At 42.4% G+C, this 22,735-nt stretch overlaps 2 protein-coding genes across 5 annotated transcripts in view; one reads left to right on the top strand and one right to left on the bottom strand.

The window, feature by feature from the left end:
• The window catches only part of CFAP46 (cilia and flagella associated protein 46), a 101,714-nt gene extending 96,613 nt beyond the window's left edge, over positions 1-5,101 (bottom strand). For both annotated transcript variants that reach the window (XM_030030593.2, XM_030030592.2), the window contains exons 1-2: positions 4,933-5,101; positions 369-2,388 (exon numbers count right to left, since the gene is read on the bottom strand). In XM_030030593.2, the coding sequence (XP_029886453.1) occupies positions 369-417 (49 nt within the window). In that variant the 5' untranslated portion in view covers positions 418-2,388; positions 4,933-5,101. The remainder of the gene's footprint in view (positions 1-368; positions 2,389-4,932) is intronic.
• TCTN3 (tectonic family member 3) lies at positions 1,764-21,372 on the top strand. Of its 3 annotated transcripts, none has more exons than XM_030030612.2 (13): positions 1,764-1,822; positions 6,870-6,991; positions 10,676-10,806; positions 11,110-11,218; positions 11,289-11,407; positions 12,517-12,552; positions 12,964-13,038; positions 13,140-13,265; positions 14,300-14,395; positions 14,669-14,766; positions 15,386-15,551; positions 16,305-16,442; positions 19,841-21,372. In XM_030030612.2, exons 1-13 carry the CDS (start codon positions 1,779-1,781, stop codon positions 20,060-20,062), a joined length of 1,482 nt encoding a protein of 493 aa, XP_029886472.1. In that variant the 5' UTR covers positions 1,764-1,778; the 3' UTR covers positions 20,063-21,372. The 3 variants fall into 3 exon arrangements, with proteins under 3 accessions (XP_029886472.1, XP_040983276.1, XP_029886471.1); XM_041127342.1 differs by lacking the exon at positions 1,764-1,822 and adding an exon at positions 5,096-5,368; XM_030030611.2 differs by lacking the exon at positions 1,764-1,822 and adding an exon at positions 5,674-6,199.
• The last annotated feature ends 1,363 nt before the right edge of the window (positions 21,373-22,735 follow it).

The following is a 22,735-nucleotide window of genomic DNA, read 5'->3' as shown; positions in this document are numbered from 1 at the left end:
CTCTTGCAATTTAAAATCACTAATGTTAGCACACAAGAAAGTGAACTGCCGTGAAGGCCTGATTCATATGTCCCTGAACTGAACAGCACTCTTTCTGTTGACAGAGAAATTCGAGATTAGATCCTTAAAGCTGTTCTGTGAAGTAAACTTGACTGGAAGGAAACTAGATTAAATTAAGAACGCTACAGCAGTTACTTCTTTTCATGGCTAAGAAGCAGGTTTAAAGCACTGAGAGGAAGAGCACGTTTTCTATATATTTAGAAACAAAACTGATGACGATCAAGCAGTTTTCGTGTTTAAAGGGCGATTTTTATTTCACTTATTTTTACAGAGGGGCAAAATCTCGCAACCGCCCGACATCCTCTTACCTCGGCGGCTCTCCGCCGCCAGCAGCCGCTCCCTGACGGCCAGGTCCATGCCGTCTCGGCCGAGCCCGGCGCGGCGCGGCCCCCTCCCGCCGCGCCCCGCTCCAAGCTTCACTCCGAGACGCGGGGCAGCTCTGCGAACCGAGCTCGAGGCCCCGGGGAAGCCTTTTCTGACGAGACCGTCCGAAGGCCTCCCCGAGCAGCCGAGAGAACCGGCCGCCGAAGGTGCCCGCCCGGAGAGGCTCCCGCGGCCGCCCCACCTCCCTGGGCTGCCGTTGCCCCTCCGGGCTCTCCTGCCGCCGCGCGTATCCTAGCAGCGGCCCGCAACACGCGCGCCCGCCGCCCCGCCCCCGGCCTCACTCGAGGGACCGACGAACCCCGGCCGGGTCCGCGCCCGCTGCCCGCCGCCCGGGAGCACTGCCGATGGGCCCGGGGCAGGGGTGCCGCCAGTCACGGCGCAGGGCAGGAGAGCAAAGGCTGCCGCAGGAGGAGGGGCCGGAGCACCCGCAGCAGGCCTGTTTCTGCCCTGCCGGGGAACAGCCACGGCAACAGCCGTTACGAACGGTCTGCACCGAAGTCTGTTGCCGAAAAAAGGTAAAAACATCTTCCTCCGGGAAAGACTGCTGCTAGCTTTTATTGGTGTTACTGCTGCGGCCTATGCCACGGCACAGATCTCTTACTCCCCCTAAAAATCACCGCATTCAAGCATGTAATGCATGCTTCCATTACTAAGCACACACAGTATAAAATCACTTTGCAGTCAGGTTAACACGAGTTAACAAAGGCAATGATTGATAGCTTCCTGTAGATAAACGTATTGCTAAGAAATGCTATCACCAGTCATTTTTGTCCCTGTCTTGAGAGCTTCTAACACAAACGTCTTGAAATAAAGCATACGCTACCAGCCACTGAAGCTTTGGGCTCAAGCAGAACAAAATGCCAAAGGACGTTTGGATTGTATCTGCCAATGCAGAGAATCCGTAGGCTAGGGTGTGAACGAATCTTTTAAGACTCATTTCACTGTATATCGCCAGGCACAATTTTATAATTTAAAAAAATAGACCTTCAGAGAACAACAGTCCAGAAAAGAGATACGGTCAAAAAAACCTGGAAGCTCCCTGACCGCACTGACATCAAGGCATACCAAATGGAGCACTTAGGCCTTCACGATTTCCCCCCAACTGCTTAGTCATGGCAGATTCTATGAGGTAAATCACCATAGTCATGAAGACATTAAAAAGGCTTACATATATAAATTCAATTTTAAACCTAAGCCCTTTGTACTTTGAGCTAAATTGAAATTCTGTACTGGTAGGGTGTTCCAATCTTGATGGGCAGAACACATTCTGAAGTGCGGCATTGCTGATGAGTTTCCAAAGACATTCCCTGCGGTCATCCTCAGCTGAATGAAAGATGAGAATTAGGAGAGGCCATAAGGGTGACAAACAATACAAATGGTAAGTGCAACAAATTCTTATGCTGCAGGCCCAGCTACTCAGCAAGTCACACATACTCTACATTTCAGAACTGTAGAAAATCCTTCAGTTTATGAAGCATTGGAAACATTACAAATATATAAGGACCTGTAAAGAATTCAGCAGTAGACTCCCACCTATTGTCTATCTGTTCTCCTACCTACTCCTCTCCACACAGTCCACTGAAATTAAGTAGCTGTCTTGCTTGTATGAATGCTAACAAGCAGAAATAAAACTCATCTGAAAACTTCAGGTGGGCAAGAAAACCCTATAGCAAACCTGTGGCAATTTCCAAAGCAGAAAGCAATATATTGGTCTTGTGTAATTATGTTAGGTAGTTATGGCAATGGCTTACTGTGACTTACCATGATATGCTTACAATGTTTGTACCCAAACTTCGTACCTCTTAATGCATGACTCAGCTACAGTCCAGCCACTTCTTCTTGATGTTCTTTGGCAGAATCCCAGACAGAGGTAGGACTAGTGTCTCCCGATATAAAAATCAAGATGTGGACACTCTGCACATATTGACTCTGGAAGAAGCACTCCTGAAATGTAGATAATAGCCAAAATGGCACCATATCCCCAAATGTAATTAAAAATTACTGACAGCTACATAATGAAAACTGGTCACATGGTTTGTGATATAAAAGAGAATATAAAAATCTACTAATTATGTCATAGTAAAATGACCAGGAAAATGCAGACACTAAACAAACAAACAAAAAAGACCAAGTTAAAATCACCCATTGGAATTAATTTGGAAATTAACCGAAAGGAATTAAATCAAAGAATTGATGAAAAAAAAAAAAAAAGAAAGAAGTGTAGAGCTGGGGAATGGTCACATTTTACTTAGCTAAGCTTTCTGACTTTTCTTAAATTGTAACCCAATATAGAATGACTGTGGTACTCCAATCTGGAAATTAAGAAATAAGTATTCATCCTCCCAGTCGTTACCCAACAGCAGTTATGACCTCCCGACAACTTACAGATAGAAACAAAGTATTCCTGGTTTGCTGTTTGGCTAATTGCTGATAGCTTTTGCTAAAGGGTCTTGGTGTACCCTTTACTGGCACTATAGTTGCCTCTATTTGTACAAATAAAGAGATTACAGTAGTTATATTAACCAGCATAATTAAAACTTAAAAAATAGAACATCTGTAAATGGTCAAAAAAAAAGTGCATCAAGAAGGTTACTTCACACTCCAGTTGCCTTTTATAGGAATTCTTTCAGTTTCCTTGAATAGATGAGGTACTGGATAATGTGCCTGATTCCAGTCCTTCTACAGGCAAGGTGAGTCTAATGAGAATGGGAAATAGTACAGACCTCAAATGAACCATTGGTTTGCTCCATATGCACTAGTTTTTTAATTATAATTACCTCCTGACTCTTTTGTGCTCTGGTTTGCAGATTCAAACATCTTCATGTGTTATGAGCTTATCCTTCTCAAAGGGCTTTTCTGTAGTCTGTTTTTTTTAACATGTAAGAGAGAACAAAAATGGTTTTCTGTATCATTTTCTCATCTATTGCTCCTTTCCTTTTGCTCTATGCTAAGTATCTCAGGGGAGCTTAAGGCCAACTGCACCATCTGTACTGCAGATGCTGTCCCATCTCATGATGTACCCTGGAATTCATGTATGACTCTGAGGAGACTAGACATACACATTCCATTTATCCCCAAGCTGCATACTAACATAAAGCCAGGAATGCACATAAAGAAGAGCAACAAAGGGGAGAAACAAAATTTCTAGGCAGCAAAGAGATTCAGACAAACTGGAAGTGTTATCTATAGACACTATGCATCTTATCCTTTTTGTTTAGAAATTGATCATGAACAGATAACTTGTGTGAAATTAATTTCCATTCTTAATTCAATCAACCTATTTGGATTTAAATGTTCCTAGAAAGCACTCACAATCAAATCACTGGAACAGTAAATCTACTGAGAAGTAGAAGTAAGTATTTGAGGGGGAGTAGGAGACAGCAGACGATAAAGAAGTATCCGATGACACAATGCATCTGTTGTCTGTGCTGTCATTACTTCTTGCCAAAAAATAATGGCTTAACGTATCTCTTCTCTGTCTCTGCTTCTGCTGAAAATCTAGTACTTACTGAGCAGCCTAAGAATGTAACTAGATCAGATCAAAGGTCTCGCCAGTTAGCTTTCCTTTGACAGAGATGAACAGCAGAAGGCTAAAGAAGAGTTTAGAACAGGGTATTGCAGTATTTCCTCAGTAAGGAATCCCCTAAGATTCCAACAGCTCATGACCAGCAACCTTGAGCATCTAGCCCTGTTACAGTACCTGTGTTTTTAATAATCTTTGACATGCTTTCTGTCATGAATTTGCCTTATTTGATTCTTTGAACGCATGCAGGTTTCTGTTATCTATATTATATTGTGCCAGTGAATTTCAGACTTTAACTAAATATTGCATGGAAAAGAACATCACAAAAAGTACCTCCAAAAAATATTTTAAATTAAAAAATGTAACTTTACAAGCCAAACTCTGCCAGGAATTAGCTGTGTGTGGTTTTAACTAAGCTCTGGCATTTGTTTGAGAAGAATTTGCATGATGTTGAAATTAAGAATCTTCTCCCATCTGAACCACCATATGGAAATGCTTGTAATAAAAAGCCTAGAATTGCTGAAATACTGTGTTTCTCTGTAGGCAGCTCTGCAGACCAAATGATGCACTGTAACATAATGTAAAAAAAGAGATTACTTAGTGACTTACTCAATTTGTATAATGTAAATGATAGCAGAATAGGATATCTCATGTTGAATGTTACACACAACTGCTCCAAGGCAATCATTATGCCACAATATGAATACATTAACTTTTGATAATTTCTAGTATCTTTCAACATATAGTATCTACAGTTATCTGAAATTAACTCTTTTAAACATGCTACTTCAGAAAAGCAAAACCCAACAAATTAAGCACTGTATAGCTATAGCAGAATATTTAATTCTACCAGAGAAATAACGTACCAGGGCTTGCTATGAAACATCATCTTTAGAACATTAAATACACATGCCATTTAACTTTCGAAGATGTACGTGCACGTGGTTAGCATTACAGGGCTGTACCTTTACTTGTCTACTTCATAATATACACCTCTTCACATTGTTGCTTCTCTACCTCCTTTGCCGGGACGAGTTTGCCGAGAGGCAGCGCCGTGCCATACCACTGTAAGCTAGTATGCTAAGAAAAAGCACACGCTCCCCTCCCAGTACAGTGCCTGTGGAGACGGATGGAGTACCCAGAGCCGCCAGGAACCCCGAAGCAGGAGTCATCCTGCCATCCCTTGGGAGACACGCTGCAGGACAGCGGACTACGAAGGCCCCAGAACAGAAAGTTCAGCACAAACCGTCCTGCTCCCTCCCCCAGCTCCGAAACGCAGCACCCTCGCTGCAGCTACGGGAAAGGGCTTGTTCGCGGCTTTGCACACCGGAGACCGATCACAGGACTTTGCGGGGGAAACCCTCAACCCAGCGGGACCGACGGCAACATTAATACTGACAGGTACAATCGGATCGTGAGCTTATTTCATCGTCAACCTTTCTGTAGCGAAAAAGGAGAAATAGATCTCCGGGGCTTGCTGCTGCCGCCGCTGACAACTAGTACCTGGGGCCACGTCCGTCCCAGCTAAGAGAGAGAAAGCCAGCTGCCCGGCGGGAAGGCCCCCGTCCCGCAGGGGGCCCCGCCGCCCCCCCGGCGACGACGCCGCCGCCGCCGCCGCTCACGATCCTCCCCGCAGGGTCCCCACAGCAGAGACCTCCCCGGCTTCCCAGCAGGCGCCTCGGGCGACCTCCAGCCCTTCCGCCGGCAGCCGCGAAGCGCCGCGCGGAACGAGCAGCGAGCGGCAAAAGGCGGGCCCTGCCCTGCCCGGCCCGGCCGGCATCCCGCCCGACCCCCCCACCCCGGAGGCGGGCGCTGGCCGCGCATGCATCTCGCTCCGGCGCTCGGCCGGAGGGGCGGTGGGCGGCGTCTCTTAGCGGCGAGCCACGCCATGTGCGGGGCCCGGGGGCTGCTGCTGGCCCTGCTGCTGGCGCGGCTGGCCGCCTGGAGCCCCGGCAACCCGCCTGGAGCCGCCGCCGCCGAGCTCGCCGCGGGCGCCGCGCGTCGGGCTGCTCCTCGAAGCGAGGAGGCGGCCTTGCGCCGAGCTCCCGCCGTCCCGGCCGGCGCCCGGGCCGCCGCCGCCGGCGGGCCCCGTCGCGGTCGCCCCGCCCCGCCGCTCCGCCGCCGCGTCCCGCGGGCAGCCCGCGCCGCGCGCCGCCGCCCCCCCGCCGGCGGCTTCCCCGGCCTGCGCGACCCTGGGGCCGCCGGCTCGTCCCGCCTCTCGGGCGGCAGCAGGTGGGCAGGGGACGGGCTTCCTCCACTGCCGGCGCCGCCCGGGGGGACGGGGCAGCCGGCGGGAACGGCAGTTCAGCCCCGCTAGTTTGGCTGCCGTGTTTGCCAGGCCTCTCGGGCACGGGGGATGGCTTACTTCTGAGCAGACGGCTTGGAAAGGCTGTGGCCCGCGCTTTCGTGGCCTAGGTAAAGCAGGGCGTGGTTCCCCTGTGATGAGGCTACCGGTGGCGGGAGCCAGGAAGTCTTATCTTAGGGAAAAAGGACTTTAATATACAATTGGGAGACAGTAAAGCAGTTACAGGCAGCGAGATGCTGTCCATGAGGAGGGCGGCTTCAGCTATTTGGAGAGTATGACGTGGGTGAACCCTGGTTTTCCAGACTGCAGTTGCGAGGAGCTGTAACACACAGACACTGAATTTCTTTACCACTTCTTGTTCCAGGGAATTTCAGAACGATTGCTAAATATACAAATAGAGAGTATCCGCAGAGTTACTACAATGACCAGAGAGGCTTTCTGTAATTGATTATCAATGCAAATTGTACAATAATTCGTGTAAGCTGATGAAAAGTAATGCTGTGTTCTGTTGCTGGTATGTAGTAATGTAGAATATGAAATTATGCAAGAATAGCCTCTTTAACAGTTTGCTGGGGGTTGGGGGACTTGTCTTTGCAGGTCTGTGAATCAAGTGTGTGTGGAAAAATCGCTCGTGTTCAGAAGTAACACCCCTTATCCTACTGATACCGTTGCTGTCCCTGGTGGACATGATCTGCTATTCTGTGTGCAGCTGGATGATGGTAAGTAACCTTTCTTTCCACACATTTAATTCTTAGGTTGCCTCTGCTTACGGAATCTTTTTTTAAACTTACGTGTTATAATTGTTACCGAATATTTGGGCTCTTGTAGTTCCAGAGAGACCATAGTGAATCAGGGTCCGATCACCAAAGACAAACAAAATAAAAGATCATTGCACTCAGTTTAAGGGTAGGGTCTCTGGCTAAACACAAATCAGCCTTCATCAATTGCTTCTCTATCTCAGATGCCTGCCTTAGTTTGCTACACTTAGAGCAGCAAATAAGGGTTGATGTTTGAAATATACCACTATTCTCCGTTTCAGAAAGTGATTTCTTATCATGTTTTGGATTCTTTATTTCATGTGCTTATTTTCATACTTCTCTGCTGGCAATGATTTTTCTCTGGTAATCATAGACTATGCCATTAACACTTTTTTTCTCTTTCTTCTTTCCACATTGTACTTCATTTGACTGATTTGACGTCCAGCTCCCTGGCTTTCATTGCAATTCACTAGGGTCTCACATGTGAACACTTACCATTTTCTGATTTGAGTCTTTTGCCTGGGAGTTTTGTCCCACAGTCCCATCTACTTCAGGCTCAGGAGGTTATCTGGTCCAACAACTAGTCAAAACAGGCTTAGCTTCCTATTATCTAGTCCTGCTTTCATCTCTTCACAGATGTTGCCTGAATGTTTTGCATGCAGGGAAGAGCAAAGAAACAATGAGAGCCTCATAGTACATAATATGATAGGTGGTAGTGCTAGAACTTCACCCATTCCAATTTTCAGTAGGTCTCAGAGTAAACATGAATTTTGATGAGGGTTTAACCACAGCTGAAAGTGCCATCAGGCTCCTGGATATTCCAGCCTGTAACTTGAAACTAACTAAATTTTATCCTTTTCCCACACTACCCATAGTATTTATTATAAAAATAGGTTTAGAAGGATTCTGAATTGCTGATCTCATGCAAAGGAAGGATTGTCTGTGTCCAGACTGATAGCACCAGATTTTTCTGGCCATTTAATATTTGGGCCCTGTATCTGTCAACATGATTAGGCCTACTGAACAAGCCCTAGACATTTGATGGCATGTGTACGTTGGGTGTAGCACACCTGGGAACAACAGGATTCACTGCTCACATGGCCCCTGCCTTTTCTGTGCTTGTTGTTGGAAGAACATCTGGGAAAGACTTTATTTGGGATCACCTGAAGGATGATAAAGTTTTCTGGTAGAAACAGCCTTCTCCCCTTTGGCCTTCCCCAAGGAAATATAGAAACTTGTATGTTCTCATCAACTGATTGTGAAAGAAGCCTTTCCAGGATGAATGGTGACATGAGCTACCACTGCTAGAAATATAATCAAGCCTGCTCCAGAGGGCCTCCTGGAAAGGGGCAAGTGGGAACAGGCTTTGAACCTAATGAATTATCGTGGCCAGTAACAAAGAGATTGTGATGCACAAGTTGACTTCACCCCGTTGAAACTATTGCTAGCAGCTACCAGGGTAGTGTTCAAGTTTTACTAATAATTCTTTATGATACTTCTAAAAGATGCAGGTTTTTTTCTTCCTCTGCTTGTCACTAATGGCTCTTTCCGTGACTGCTCTCATTCTTTCTTGACTGCAATACTCTATTTCAGCTGTCTTTCCTGAAGTGTAAAACATCCTTTGCTTCACCCAGTCATCTTTCTTGCCTATTTGTCTGATGATTGTCATCCTTCAATTGATTTATTTTTCTATTTTTTTATACTGTTGTTCTCCATCTGATAGCTGTTCAAAACTCTGGTATGCCTCTAACCTCGATAGCTCATCACACCCAATCTTCTCGGCAGCTCATCACACCCAATATTCTCTTTCTTTTGTGCCCTCTGTGGCCCTTTCTTCCTTTTTTCCCAGTACTGTCTTGTGCTAAGGGTGGAGTTTCACATATGTCTAAAACTGATTTTGGACTGTATTGATACTAAACGGAGCAGCGTGACTACATTAGGTGACCACATCCCTAACAGTTCCTTTTGTCTAATGATCACATAGCTGACTGAGTCAGGCAGTCTTGCTGATCCAACTGACAATTCATTAAGAGGAAGAGATCAGTTCTCAGGGACAATTGGAAATACTGTCTATTTTCAAAATACTTAAAGTACTTTTAAAAGCATTCTTGTTTCACATGGTAGCTCCTCAAGATACCTGCAAAGGCTAAAGAAAAAGTTGTTGTTAGGAGAATATTGCTGCTACTTCTGCTTCTAAATCAGTGGAGGAACTAATATGAGTGCATTTTAAAGTTACAAGAATCATTATCCACGAGCCTGACTCCTGTTTTGTTTTGTTTTAAAGTTTGTCTGGTTTCAGACAAATTAAATTGTCTGAAATTCTTTTTTGCATTTTTCTACCAGATTAAATAGCCTTTAGTAGCTAGTGTGCTTTCTTGAACAAACTGCACTATGAACAAATTATATATGTCTTTTCTTTGAAAACTTAAGCAGTTTGGATATCTTAAGCTTTGCTGCAGAAGGCCTTTTCTTCCAGTTTTTAGGTACATTTTGCATTATGTAATATTGTTAATCTGCGATAGCAAGTATTCAGCTTTGATAATAGAAGAGTACATAAAGAACTACATTCCAAAGAAAAGAAATGGTTGTGAGTAGCACAACTACTAATGTTTTCTTTTTCAGTCTAGTGATTATACCCTCAAGTGAATAATAAGAAAGCTGCTCTGTGCACCTATTTTTGTGAACCTTGTAGGAGCTTAATACTCCTTTGGCCTTTATCTCCTTAAAAGATTTAGTTGACTGCTTGACTAATGCTGTGTTCAGATATAAAAAAGCTTTTATTTCTGCTTGCTCCTCTGTACATCTGAGGATCTGCTCTGCCCTCGAACAGCAGAATTACATTGAGAGCTTAAATTCGTTTGGTTTTGGTTTTGGTTTTTTTTTTCTCCCCCCAAACCTACTAGACTACCTAAATTCTGTATTACTGTAATCGAGGATACTGCCACTCACTCCTGTTGTCGGTATGATCTGTAGTCCTTGAACCTTGTAAGACGTTTTATTTGGATGTATTAAAAAGTTTATTGCTTGAACAAGTCCATTAGGATGATTTGACATAGTATGTCCTTAATAATTTGCCATTTTATGACATAGTGTTTTAGCAGTAATAATTTATTATAACATTGTAACCATACTGAATACCACTGGGTCAGGAGGGCATCACTGTGGGATACCAATAGAGAGCCTGTGGGTTTTTTAGGATGCCTATTCTCTAGTCATACTTATTTTGAGTTTTACCAACCTTAAGTATTTTGAATCCATTTAATGTTGCTTTTAGTGAACTTGCGTATTGGTAGTGTTTTGTCATTAAAATGTCATGTGTGTCTAATTTGAGCATCTTACAGAAATTAGAGCACATTAAGATAGTTGTCTTACGCAGTTTTCATGCTTTTTCGAAAATCACATTTGTGTATTAACACCTTTTTCCCATGAAACAGTACAAACTAGTACTAATGATATCCTGTTCATAGCTCATATTAGCCTGCTAGCAGTGTTACTATGGATTAATTAATATAAAGCGCTATCTACCTTATAATTACTGAAGGTGTTCCTTTTAAAAATATTGGCACGATATTTACTTTTTCTTAGATCTGTCTTTTCTAGTAATTTGTTATTGGCAGATTTTTTTTTTCTCTTTTCAACCTTCAGCAAAGCTGAACTATTTCCAACAGCCACAGGATATCAAAGAATCTGATTTTTGTAAGTTCTTAGAGAAGTATGGCAGACACTCTTTCTTAGCACTGTCACAAGTCCAGCCATCATTCTCTGCCTTTTACCGGGTGAGTTGAAAGATACACTTTTATTAAAGCTGTCTGTAATGAGATCTAATGAAAACAGATTGAAAGATTCTTATTTTTCTACCCATAATCCATATTATCTCTCAGTTATTTTCATTCCTTATTGTGTAAAAAGTTTCTGATTAGTTTTCTTATAATTAAAAGTTCGGACAATCCTTTAGAGAAAACTGGGTGTACACTAAGGAGAGGTGTAAATTTGTCTCTATTCCCTGATGATGTCATCACCTTGCGCTTGGCCTTAGTATTCCACAGTCGCTTTGTGATTTCTCCAAATTGTCTTTTCAGGCTGGTGATCCAATCCTAATCTACTTTGATTCATCATCTGTACTGAGCACGCTTAGACAGCCAGTAAAAATGGGAGCCAGTGGACTTTGTGTTGATGGAAATCCTGCTGGTTAGTAAAGGGGGAAGAACTTCTTAGGGTGGTTTGCTTCTCTTTTATCTGTTGTCATGTCTTAACTCAGGCTTCCTGGACAGTAAAAGCACAAGCTGTACTCGGATTTTTGCCAACTTGAGCAAGAGCTGCATTACTGACCCTGCCTTAGATGCTGCCTCCTACTACCGTGACTTCACTGTGCTAAAGGTGCATGTCATATTTCTTCCTTTTACTCAACAACTTATTTGCTTGACTTTCCATTGCCTTCCATTGCAACTGCAGCTAACTGGAAGACTAAAGGTCATCTGGTATGTAATCCCTCATCTCCCGATTGTGAAGGCCTTCTTGCTGGAAATCCTGTTAAAAATGTCATGATTGTGATAATCCCTCAATTCAAACCACTTTCCAATAAACTTCAGTTATTAGCAAATTCTTAATGCATTTAACAGGTACTTCATAGTTTTAATGGTTTAACCAGAACTGTCTCGCATTTTAAACAGGCTGTTTATCAAAGTATTTCTATCTGTTACATCAACTTGATCAACCAAGCAATGCATGTTCTTAGTAAAGAATGAGGATTTGTTTTACACAATATGTTATCTCTAAAATCATACTGAAGGCCAGTTATCAATATTAGCTTTGTTTACATTCATAGATTGAACTCCATATCAATTTCTCCATTATTTATCCTGACCATAATTTCAAAATAACCGATTTATTGTTCTGGGTTCATCATGCTGGTCTTACTGAATGTTAACATGAAAATATCTCCTCTCACCTTATAGAGTTTCTCTGGCGTTCCAAGACAAAATGGCAGTGCAAATATTAGCACCTTGTTAAGGCTAATGACTCAATTTACCCTTATGTTGGAAATCTAAATCTTACATAACTGTAGTAGAGTGTCTTCTATTGATCAAATTTAACTCATGTTTTCAGGGCTTTCTTTGTCACTGTGGTCAAAATTTAATTTTTCCTTAAATGGAAGCTGAATTAATTACTTGATTCCAGAAGTGAGAGCTACAGGAATGGATCAAAGATGCTGATATTTTAAAGTATCTGCATTCTGCAGGTCATGAGCAGGGCCAAGAACAAAATTTGTCTTCCAGTGTTCTAAAAATGCTTTCTGTGGATTATGTGTGTGATTGCTAGATCATGAATTGATGGCAAGTTTTACACATCAGGAATAAACAAAGTAATTTTTGTCAATATAATATGTAGGCTCTCTTTAGTGATGGTTTCATAACTTTAGGCACTTGCAAACCCAGAAAATCAGTTGGTTTTTTGGTGTTGTATGTTGATTTGTTTGTTTTCCCCAGGTCCCAATTAATGACAACATTGTGCAGTCCATGAAGGTCAGTCTCTATTGCCAGTGAAAATAATTTCTGCTTCTGAAATAAAACATACCTGGAATCTTAGGCATTCATAGTAATGCCTATGGGTTGGGAACTTGGGAGAATGGGAATGTTCTGTGTCTGAAACAAGATTTTTTTTTGGACAAAAGTGTGACATTATAGAAAAAAAACCCCAGGGCTATAAGGAAAGGTGTACTTTTAAATGAATGGGCATAGATAGGTCTGGAGCCAGGGAGGTAGCTTGTTTTCTTAGAAAAAAAAATGGGGCCTCTGGAGCAGGGTGATGTGTCCACAGATCACAGCTACAGCAGGAAGGTAAATCTGACTTGGATGGAAAAGCAGTGGAAAAGAGTAAGAAAGGCACACTCCTTTTAAACAATTGCTAATTGTTAATATGCTTACTGTCTCCAGGTAAAGGTCACTGCAGTCGCACCACCTGGAGCTCCCCACATGAAAGACAACACATGTAACAATGTTGTTTCAGAGGTATCTGAATCTTCTTTCCTTTGGGCAGCTCAACACTAGCTTAAAGTCATTGCCCTATTACCTGACTCTGCCTTTGATTCTTCTCTGAATTGGACTTTCAGGTGATCTATGAGATAGAATTCAGTGGCACACATGGGATTCAGAGTGTTTCTGTCCGCTTCAAAGTGAGCAACATCTCTGAGAACTCAGGATCCTCTCTGCAGCAGCGCTTCACTTTGCACTTCTGGGTCAGTGCCCCCATCTTCCCTGGGCTCCTACCAAGTTTGTAGTCTGTAGTTTGTGACCCAGTTTTGTACAGATGAGATGTGAAAAGATTAGAGCAGTGTCACTGTGGTATGGTAGTACCAGAACCCTGGGAGACAGCTGGTGGAAGAAGGAGAGGACACTGCTCTGGTCTCAAATAAACCATGTTAGTAGAAAAATTCAGGCTCAGTGCAAGCATGCAGTCTTGCACATCACAAGTTTGAAAGGTCTGATTATTTTTATCTGACTATTTTTTACTGTTGTTTTGATTTTGTTTGGGTTTTTTTTTTTTGGTGGGGGGAGAAGGGGAGAGGATGAGATCAGTGTCATCAGCATGGCCTTCTGAAGGAAAGGGTTGGAGCTGGTGCTATATCTGAGGTGTTTGGTGTTTGTGAGCAAAGTTGCTAAATTTATTCCAGGTACTTATTTAACTTTGCCCATGCAGTGGGAAAAAAAGTTACTTTGAGGGGCTTGGAAATCTGGGAAATACTGATGTGTGTTGAAGTTCATATAAACCCTGTTCCATAGAGGCAATGTAAAGTGGGATAAGTGGTGACCTCAGGGGTTGCTAAGTGCAGTGCAACCTTGCTGAAGTTACCCCCAGAGGCTCTCCCCATAAAACAATTTAGAAGTGGAATCTGCCACTCAGAATTGGGGTCAAGGCAGGGTTTGTTCTGCAGATTATCTGTAGAATTGCCCAGACTGGTATGTTCACTTCCTTAGAGACAAATGCTGAGCAACAGGAATTCGTTGTCTCAAGAACTGTCCTGGTAGTATCCACATTTCAGGGTACTGACGTTTAGTTTTTTACCTCCTGGACTGCAGATGAACTTGCCAGGTAAGAAAGAGGATTTGGAAACAAATAATGGAGGTTTTAGTAGTGCATAATATTCAGTCATTCAAAAAATGGGTTACATTTACATTTTTGAGAATGTGAATTTGATCTTCTGAGGTGAATGGATCTCATTGGTGCTAATGTTTTCCTCTTCCTTTCCTTCTTCCCTTTGCCTCTTTGTAGACCAGGAGTCTTTCTCATACGTTGCCTAGAAGTGGAAACCCTGGCTATATCACTGGAGCACCACTGTTGATTGCAAACAGTGGTGCCACGCAGCATGTATCCTTTTTCTGCTATCAAGTTTTATTTATCACTGGGTTTATTGACTTCTGGTATTCTACTGTCTGGACTTTTGAGATTCTACCTTTACCTGTGAGGGCATACCTCGGTATTACGTTGCAGCCATCAGCAGGCCTTTTGGTCACAACTGAATTCTAGTCCTGTGATAGGGATAAGGAGGAATGTGGGGTGAGAGGATTGTTACATACAAGTTGGGTGTCCTATATTGTCTGTTTATGCTTTTGTTTGGCTTCTTGACATGCAGTCTGTCAGATGAGCATTTTACGGAGTGAAGGTGATGGAAGTTGCTCACAGTTCCTCAGACACACAGTACAATTTGGAAGAAATATGAGGACAGGCTGCAAGCTCAGGTAATAAGACACTCTGCAGTCATCCTTCGTGACGCATTTGGAAGGTGTGAACTCACTTAAGCACATTTTTCCGTAGTCTCTCATGCACTGCTGTGGAGCCTAGGTCCTTCCCTGAGGTCACTCAATGAGTCTCTACAGATCTTTCATATATTCCTAAGAGGACTTGAATGTCAGAGAGATGGCGTACCTCTAGAACAATCTGAACATTGTGAAGGTCTTCTGGGACATGTTGAGGCTGTAGTCTGGCAGCATGTCTTGGGCAAGCGTAGAGTTTGTATTTGAGGAGTGAATTATAATGGAACCTTAAAAAGCGATTGTTTTGATGATTTGGGTCATTCTTTTGTTGGTGACAGGGCAGGTATATGATCACTGATGTGATAAGATGGCTAAAGAGCTGTCAGTTTTCCTTATCATGCGTTACCCTGCCATGTTCTTCTTCTCCCTTCTCATTGCAGAGAGGATGGAAACTGCATCCATTTAATACCAATACTTCCATAATGATTCTGTTCACTCATTACAAGAGTGGAAGAAATACTCATTACAAAGGAAGGATGTTGATAGCATTTTTTTTCTGTCCTGGAAATCACTTTGTCAAAGCTGTTATTTTTCTCATTTCCAGCCTATCCCCAATACTGGAAGAAAGAAACTGTAGTTACATCCAGCAGAAGTTATACAAGGCTTTTCAGGGGATGAACAGAGCAGAGGACCTTGCTATAACTGGTAGTGCTCATTCAACCCAGGCAGAAGACTGGACGACCATTCTGATTCAGAACTGCAGTGTGCAGGTAATATGAATGCAAAAGCCATCAGCTGTGAATATTTTTCCTTTCATATCTTTGTATTGCCCTGGGGAAGCATGGGCATGAGAAAAAAAGAACCAGCTTGTTTATCTGGGCTTACTTTCTTTGTGTGATGACCCACTGACTCTCAAGGGTCTTCATGCCTGTAAGCAGTCATTCTTGTTATGGTTCATATTATTAGGATACTTACTAAACAAGAAAAAACCAACCCTGACAGATTTAATATCTCTTGGATATTGTTTCTGCTATTTAAATGGGCAAAAAGAGTTTAATACTGAATCTGGTGTTGCATTACTTAGTTTCCTGATGGCCTTCTAGAAATAATACTACCTGGTTACTTCCTATTAACTGTTTTTATAATTATCATCCTTTCTGATTTTCCAGTTTCTAGGGATATTTATATATTATCTAATAAGGGTAGAAGTTTGCGATCCAAGTACTTACGGAGGAGGGAAATTCTATTTTAATAATTATTAATCTGTCAGGAGATGGCCTAATAGAAAGCAAAATCCAAGTGGTAGAGCTGAGACAAATTCTGTTGGGAAATGAGATGACAGTGAGATGGATATAGCTCTAAAATGGGCAGCTGACCTGACCAGAAGTTATGGGGTTAGTGCTGAAGTGACTGATTCAGGTTCTGTGACCTATGCTATCCAAAATACTAGACTTTGACCATCACGGTCCTTTTTCACCTTTAAAATACTATATTAAGATGTTTGGGGTATATTTTATTTTCAGGCTGTGAATTGCACTTCCTGTTGCATGGTTCCTGTGACCCTGGAGATACAGATATTGTGGTCGAAGGTGGGCCTCCTGTCCAACCCACAAGCTCAAATACTGGGTGCACGGTACTTTTATCAGTGTCATCCCCTGAAGGTATGGAATTTATAACCCCTCCCTCACACACAGAGGTAATTAAATGGGATTCACAGGTTATATGAGAACCAAGGAATCAAATGGTCTTGATATTACTGAGTTGAGATTTACTGACCTTTAGCAGTGGTCTGGCTGCAATGGCAAGAGTTTGTATTTACAGCTTCACAGAGGAAGGTTGTTTTATGGTCATATCAGTACTGTCCTCAATCAGTTGTACAACTGGAAAAGGTACCTTCTTTCCAAACCCAAACCACCTTCTGCCACTTAAGGACTCAAACTTTAAACTTTTAATTATGCTTGGTATAAAGTTGTCGTTACAAACATTCAATAACTACATGTTTATCTAGTTGTCTCTTAAAGTCTTGATATGGATTCTGAGTTGATTTATATTTCATAGACTCCACAGCATGCTGATAGTCTGTGCAAGAAGATATTTCTATTCTTCTAGGGGTTCTGAAATCACCAACAAGTAGCTGAGGAAGAGGCTAATGCTGATGGCAGCAGATTTGAAGAATTAGGGAGAAAGGTTGTAAGCCAGAAAGCAGGTTTCTAAGAGAAGATTACGTGATGGAAACATTCGGGGTCAGGTGGGACGGGGCTCTGAGCAACCTGATCTAGTTGAAGATGTCCCTGCTCATTGTAGGGGTGTTGGACTAGATGACCTTTAAAGGTCCCTTCCAACCCAAACCATTCTATGATTCTATGATGTCAGCAGGAAGGTGGAGCTAACAGCTCTGCAAAGGAGAATGAGTAGTCTTTTTCAAGTGTATGTCAGTGGATCCCATTTCGGTGCGAGGCTGGATTCTTGGCATCACAGAGTCCTTTGGGCAGCACATGTATTCCAAGGCTTACACTTCTCTGCAAGGGCTTTAGGGGGAGCAGCTGACACCTGCCCATGGCATTCTCATGGCAGTGAGGTATGACATGGCAGGTATCTGTCTGATCTGTTACTACTCTTTGAACTTCAGATTCAGTCTAAATGAGATTTTACATCACTTGTTTGGATGTGTCTCATGGTACCTCGTCATCTTCCCTTCTTGCAACATATGTGAAAAGCACATGATAGGAAATTGTTCACCTTGTAAAACACATGTTGCCCTGAGGCAAACTGACACCCCGGCCCCATGAAGGTATCTTCTAAATCTGAGCTGTTACATGGCTCCATTAACAAAACTCCTGTCTGAGGAGGAAGACTTGCATTCCTAGTAAAAGTGCAGGGTGCATATCCCTCTGTAAGGATTAGCCAGTCAAGAACTATGAGATTCAGATTTCATCTGCTTGAGCAACTGATGCTAGTTACTTTAGAGCTGTAAGGTATATTGCAAAACAAGTTAGAAGAAAGCAAGTTTCTGGCAGCAAGAAAAAAACACACCATTAAAATTAGTACTGACTTCATCAGTGGCAATCCACACGTTAGGGTTGTTAGTAAAGACATTTTAGCAAAGGTACCAGTCGGTACCATATCCAGCAGTTAAGAATTGCAGCCGTTTGTAAGCATACCAGTGAGATCACCAATGTGTGCTGTATATTGCTTTTCTTTTACATTATGTCGCTTCCCAGTTTTAGCCTACAGATTCTCTGTCCAAGAACTATGCGTTCTTTAGACAAAACCTTTTCCTTTAGACCACAGTGTGTCACTGGACAGTTGCCTTAGTGACTGACCAGAAAACACAAAACCCAGGAAAGACATCCCATTTTCTACACCCATCCACAATATCTGGTCACAGTTGTATTTGGACTTCCCAAAAATACAAGACAGTCTTAAATGATGTAGAGCTATATGGGAGCATGCTGGAAGTTGCTTGTGGCTGCCTTCTGCCAGCTGTTGAGGAGGGGTTGTGTATGGTTTTTTTTCCCCACTGATCTCTCTGACTTTAAGGCAGATTTTGAAGGTCCAGACACAAAGCCAGAATAATTTTGAGGCTTCCTGTTGACTAAGACAATTGTGCCTGCTGTGTGTTTACTCATTGATAGGAGAACTTACATCCATCAGGAGTGAAGGGGAAATTCTAACTGTAACTGCTCAGCAGTGGTAATTTGTGACTGAAGAATGATCTGGCACAGAGGGCAACAAGGCCCAGCTGCAAGAAGGTGTTAAACTGCCTGGAAGCAGGAATGCCAGAAACATACTCCTTGCAAGGGAGTGAAGTTTCCCTTGGTGATAAGAAACAGCCTCAGCATTGTCTTGTAGCCATCCTGGGATGGGAATGCTCAGGGGCCACTTTTGGGCAGCAAAGCTGGGCTGGGGGATGGACCCGCAGCCGGGCTGAGGTGCCCCATGCTGACGCTCTTCAGACTGGTGCTGGTGCAGGCATACCTAAGGAATCTCCTCATGAAGCATCTTTACAGACTCCATGTAGAACCATGTGTTGCAGTAGGACTCTGGCCAATGCATTGTTTATTACATTTTTATATTTAAGCACAAATACCACAAAAATTCCCCAACAGGAGTCTCAGTATTTTTCTCTTAAGAGTCATGAATTCTGTCTTGGAGCTTTTTTGAATGCTTTCTGCACAACTTTGCTCTAAAGGCAATCTTCCAAATTGGGAAGTGAATGAGGTGGTGATTTCACAGATGGCTTTAAACCAGTGCAAGCACAGAAGGTATGCTGCCAGTAGATTCCCTCTCTTGAGGTTAGCATGAAGAGCTGGGAAGTCAGGGCAGGGAGTGAGGTTGCTCTTTTGGCAGCAGCATGGTCTTAAATCAGCCCAAGCTAGCCATGAAACTCCACATAGCTCCAGGAGTGAGTGTATTAGTTGTCTTACAGCATTCTGTTGAAACAGAAAGGAACTGAGGCCTTAGAAGTTCAGTCCCCTGTTCCATCTTTTCCAACTGGCCTACCAATCTGTCTCCTTTCTGAAACAATATCCTAAAATGTGAGAAGTAAATTCGGTGTTGTATTGGGTCCCTGCTTTATTTTATTGATATTTTATTGAAAGGATCAAATCTTTTGGCAGTCCTGTCTATTTCTGGCAGCAATCACCTGTTCAAAGGGCCAGGTGGTCTTTTCTTACATAAAATATCTAATCTTAGAAAAAATAAAGCTAGCTTTGCTTCTGTTCTTCTTACCAACTAGCTGATACATCTTTCCTCTGAATAGAAGGCTTACTTGGGCAGAGCTTGAGTCACTGCTTCCATTCTGGAGATCTGTAACATATGATGCGCAGTAGCTACTGATCTTTCCTGAGACCTGTGCCCTCAAGTTACCTGCTAAGTATCAATGTTGGGGAAGAGGAGTTACTCCACTAAAAAATATATCTGGAACACTGAACTCCTACCATCCTGAAGACATCTTGCTTGCCAGTCATCTACAGTGGGTCTCCATTAGCAAATTGAGGAGGGATGTATCTTTTGTATTAAGCTTGCTAAACTCTTCGTGCTTTCCTTCTTGTTACAGCTACTAAGCACAAGCAGGGTACCTTTGACAACTGTCGTTACCTTCACTGACATGACGGAATGGCCAGAACCTCCACGAGGCCAGCCCCAAATGCACTGGAAATTCCCATTTGACATCTTTTTCCCATTCAAGGTGGCACTGAATTTGGAAAGAAGTTATAGAGGTGATCTGGCTGGCTATTTTTTGTTGATTCTAATAATGTCTAGTATTCTCTGCTTTTGAAAAGTCGCATAGACGGGGCCTATACTTAAAGTTCAGTAAGTGAATTGATACATTCAGAAAATGATCCAGACCATAGCCTTTTCTCCTCAGGTTCTTATACTGTGCCTATGATACCTGTGTGCCTTCTGTTTATGGATTAAGCCACATGACTAGCTTCTGTCCTGTGTCCTCTCATGCCCCTATTCTGTGTATGCACCATCTGTGAACCTCACTGCAGTGAAACTCTTGAGAGAGAGAGGGATCAAGAGACATTGCATTAATGAGGAACAAGGAGGAGGATGTTAAAATGACCGTTCCATGTTCCCAGAAACCAAGAGTGCTTTGTAAATGTAGGAGTACGGAGAGAGGTTCAAATCCAAGGATTTTGGAGCTGCATTCAGTCATCTTCCTGTTGGGAGAAGCATCTGATTTTTCTACATTAAACTAACTGAACATCTAAAATACAGGAGTCCTCCCAGGTGACCTGAATTATTATTTTATGAGTAGACATGTCTGCCAGTCACCTTTCACCTGCCCTTGTTACATGACAACCATACCTCTGTGACAGTTTTTGACTCTTATTTTTCTGTCTTTTCAAATATTCAATTGAAATTTTCATGTTTTAGTCACTGCTTACATTAGCGTTACACAAAGCGAAGTAATTGTAAATGTCCCATCCTCTAAAATATAATTGAATTTTATTTGTTTGTCATGACAGCTTCCTTCCTGATTTTCTTTTTTTCTTGAAGAAACAGGCCCAAATATGTTTTTTCCTAGATAAGAAACATTCTCTTGTGGCTCCAGATAGGAACTGGACTGATAATGATAGCCACTGAAATTCTAGGTGGCACATCAGAGTGAGTTGTGAACAGTCCTAAAGAAAAAAAAATATTTTAGGAAGAATTTGTAGATGTATTATGAGACTGAAGCTTACTGCAATCCCTTACCTCGGGCTCAGTCTCTGGGACCAGAATGTAAGTTTATTGTTTTGGAGGTGATCTTCTGATTATCTAGTCTGCCCCACTGCATCACACAGGCTAAAGAAACCTGATCAATCATTCCATGAAGTTGTTGGATGACAGTATACTTTTTTAGCAAAGGACTTATTATTTATCTTAAATTCTTCAGATGATGGAAAAATCTGCCCCATCTAATGTCAAGTACTCCAGTGGAATCAATAATGGGCAAGAAAATCACAGAAATCTGGCCTACCTTTAACAAAATGTATTTGTTGATTTTGTACATATACTGTGTATAGCAACTTTGTCGCTCTTCCTCATTACAAACTTAAAACAGAAGACTGCAAAAATAAACTGAAAAATTTGCAATTAGTCAAGATATCAAAGGAGGTAACCCGAATAAAACAAAACCATGACCCATCCAAAACATGCAGATTATGACATAACTTCACATATTTAACTTTCTGATTGTTTGCATGGTTTATTGGAAAGAATTCTGTGCAAGTGTCTGCTGCTTCCATTGCTTCTGATTCTGGGGCAGCCCATGAAAGCCAGTCTGAACACGTGTGCATTCTAGTGTTACATATGGCTGATGGTACCAGTACAGCAACAAGCTCTGATTTCAGATAGATGTGGCTTATCGACTGTGCCTGTAATACCTTTGCAAAGCTTTTAGCGAAACACATTTGTAGCGTATGTCACATGTCCTCTCACGGTCCTAATTTGTGGAATCCAGGAAATTTAATTTAGAGGTGACAGTAACTGAATTGAACAAAGGGTTAGCTGGAGAAACTTGACAGACATCACATTGCCAAGTGTGTCAGGACATGGCTTGAATGAAAAGGTTCTGGCATCTCTGTTTTCCGCATCATTGAGATAATTCAATTAGGTGAATACAGAGATTATTTTTATTCTATGAGCTGCAAATCCATGGAAGTGTTGTAAGAATGCATCACCTTACTATTGTTATTCTCCATCATATCCCTAACCTCCAGTTGTATTTTCTAGCACACATTTGGCTCCTCATTGACATCTCCTCATTGCAGGAAATGGACCTGGAAAGAGCTCTGTCCATAACCTGGACTAGCCTGACTTAAGGCACGTTCAATTCTAGACATGCCATACCACATGGATATGGGGTTAGAGTCTGCAGTTTCTTATGGCAGTTTATTTCAGTGTCTACTTTGTCAGGTTATGTTTTTCCCCACTGTCTGAACTCAAGTGGCCTCTGTTGCAATTGAGTATCAGGCAGCAGTATGACAATGTCACACACAAGGCAGACTCGTATGTTAGATATACAGAATGGGGTATTTATGTCAAAGGGCTGAGACAATGCTGCATAATTTCTCTGCTGCCAGCATTCTATCTACAATCATCTTTCCAATGTGTCCTGTTTTGAGGTAGTCTTATTTTTACACTGTCCAAGCAAAACTTGCAATTTTTGATTACAAAGTAGGAAAAGAGTTACAAAAAGTTAATAAACTACATTGTTAGTAGCGACGTGAATTAGGCTGCCCACCCAGCTCTTACTTAACATCTCTCTATGGGGTTGTCAGATTGTTGTCATGCTGGAAGTGACTAGCAGTGAGTGTTTTCATTCTTGGTGTCTGAAAGAGTACCACTTTGGAGTACTTCATGCTTTCATCGTAGATTCCACCACCCCCCCCAGCAAAGAGAAACAGTGAGAATGTGGATTTCTGAAATGAAATATTCTGAGGTCATTCTCCCCTTCTAT

This window comes from Aquila chrysaetos, chromosome 11, assembly GCF_900496995.4.
Source record: "Aquila chrysaetos chrysaetos chromosome 11, bAquChr1.4, whole genome shotgun sequence".
NCBI lineage: Eukaryota > Metazoa > Chordata > Aves > Accipitriformes > Accipitridae > Aquila > Aquila chrysaetos.
Note: the sequence above shows the minus strand (reverse complement) of the source record. Positions and strands in the feature narration are given on the sequence as shown.

What these genes read in the sequence shown, in the direction of transcription:
- TCTN3 (XM_030030611.2), top strand. Translation starts at nt 5,790, where the DNA reads ATGCATCTCGCTCCGGCGCTCGGCCGGAGGGGCGGTGGGCGGCGTCTC. An exon ending in ACAGTGGTGCCACGCAGCAT is followed by an intron (nt 14,396 to 14,668) that starts GTATCCTTTTTC and finishes GCAGTCTGTCAG; the next exon opens with ATGAGCATTTTACGGAGTGA. An exon ending in TTCAGAACTGCAGTGTGCAG is followed by an intron (nt 15,552 to 16,304) that starts GTAATATGAATG and finishes TTTTATTTTCAG; the next exon opens with GCTGTGAATTGCACTTCCTG.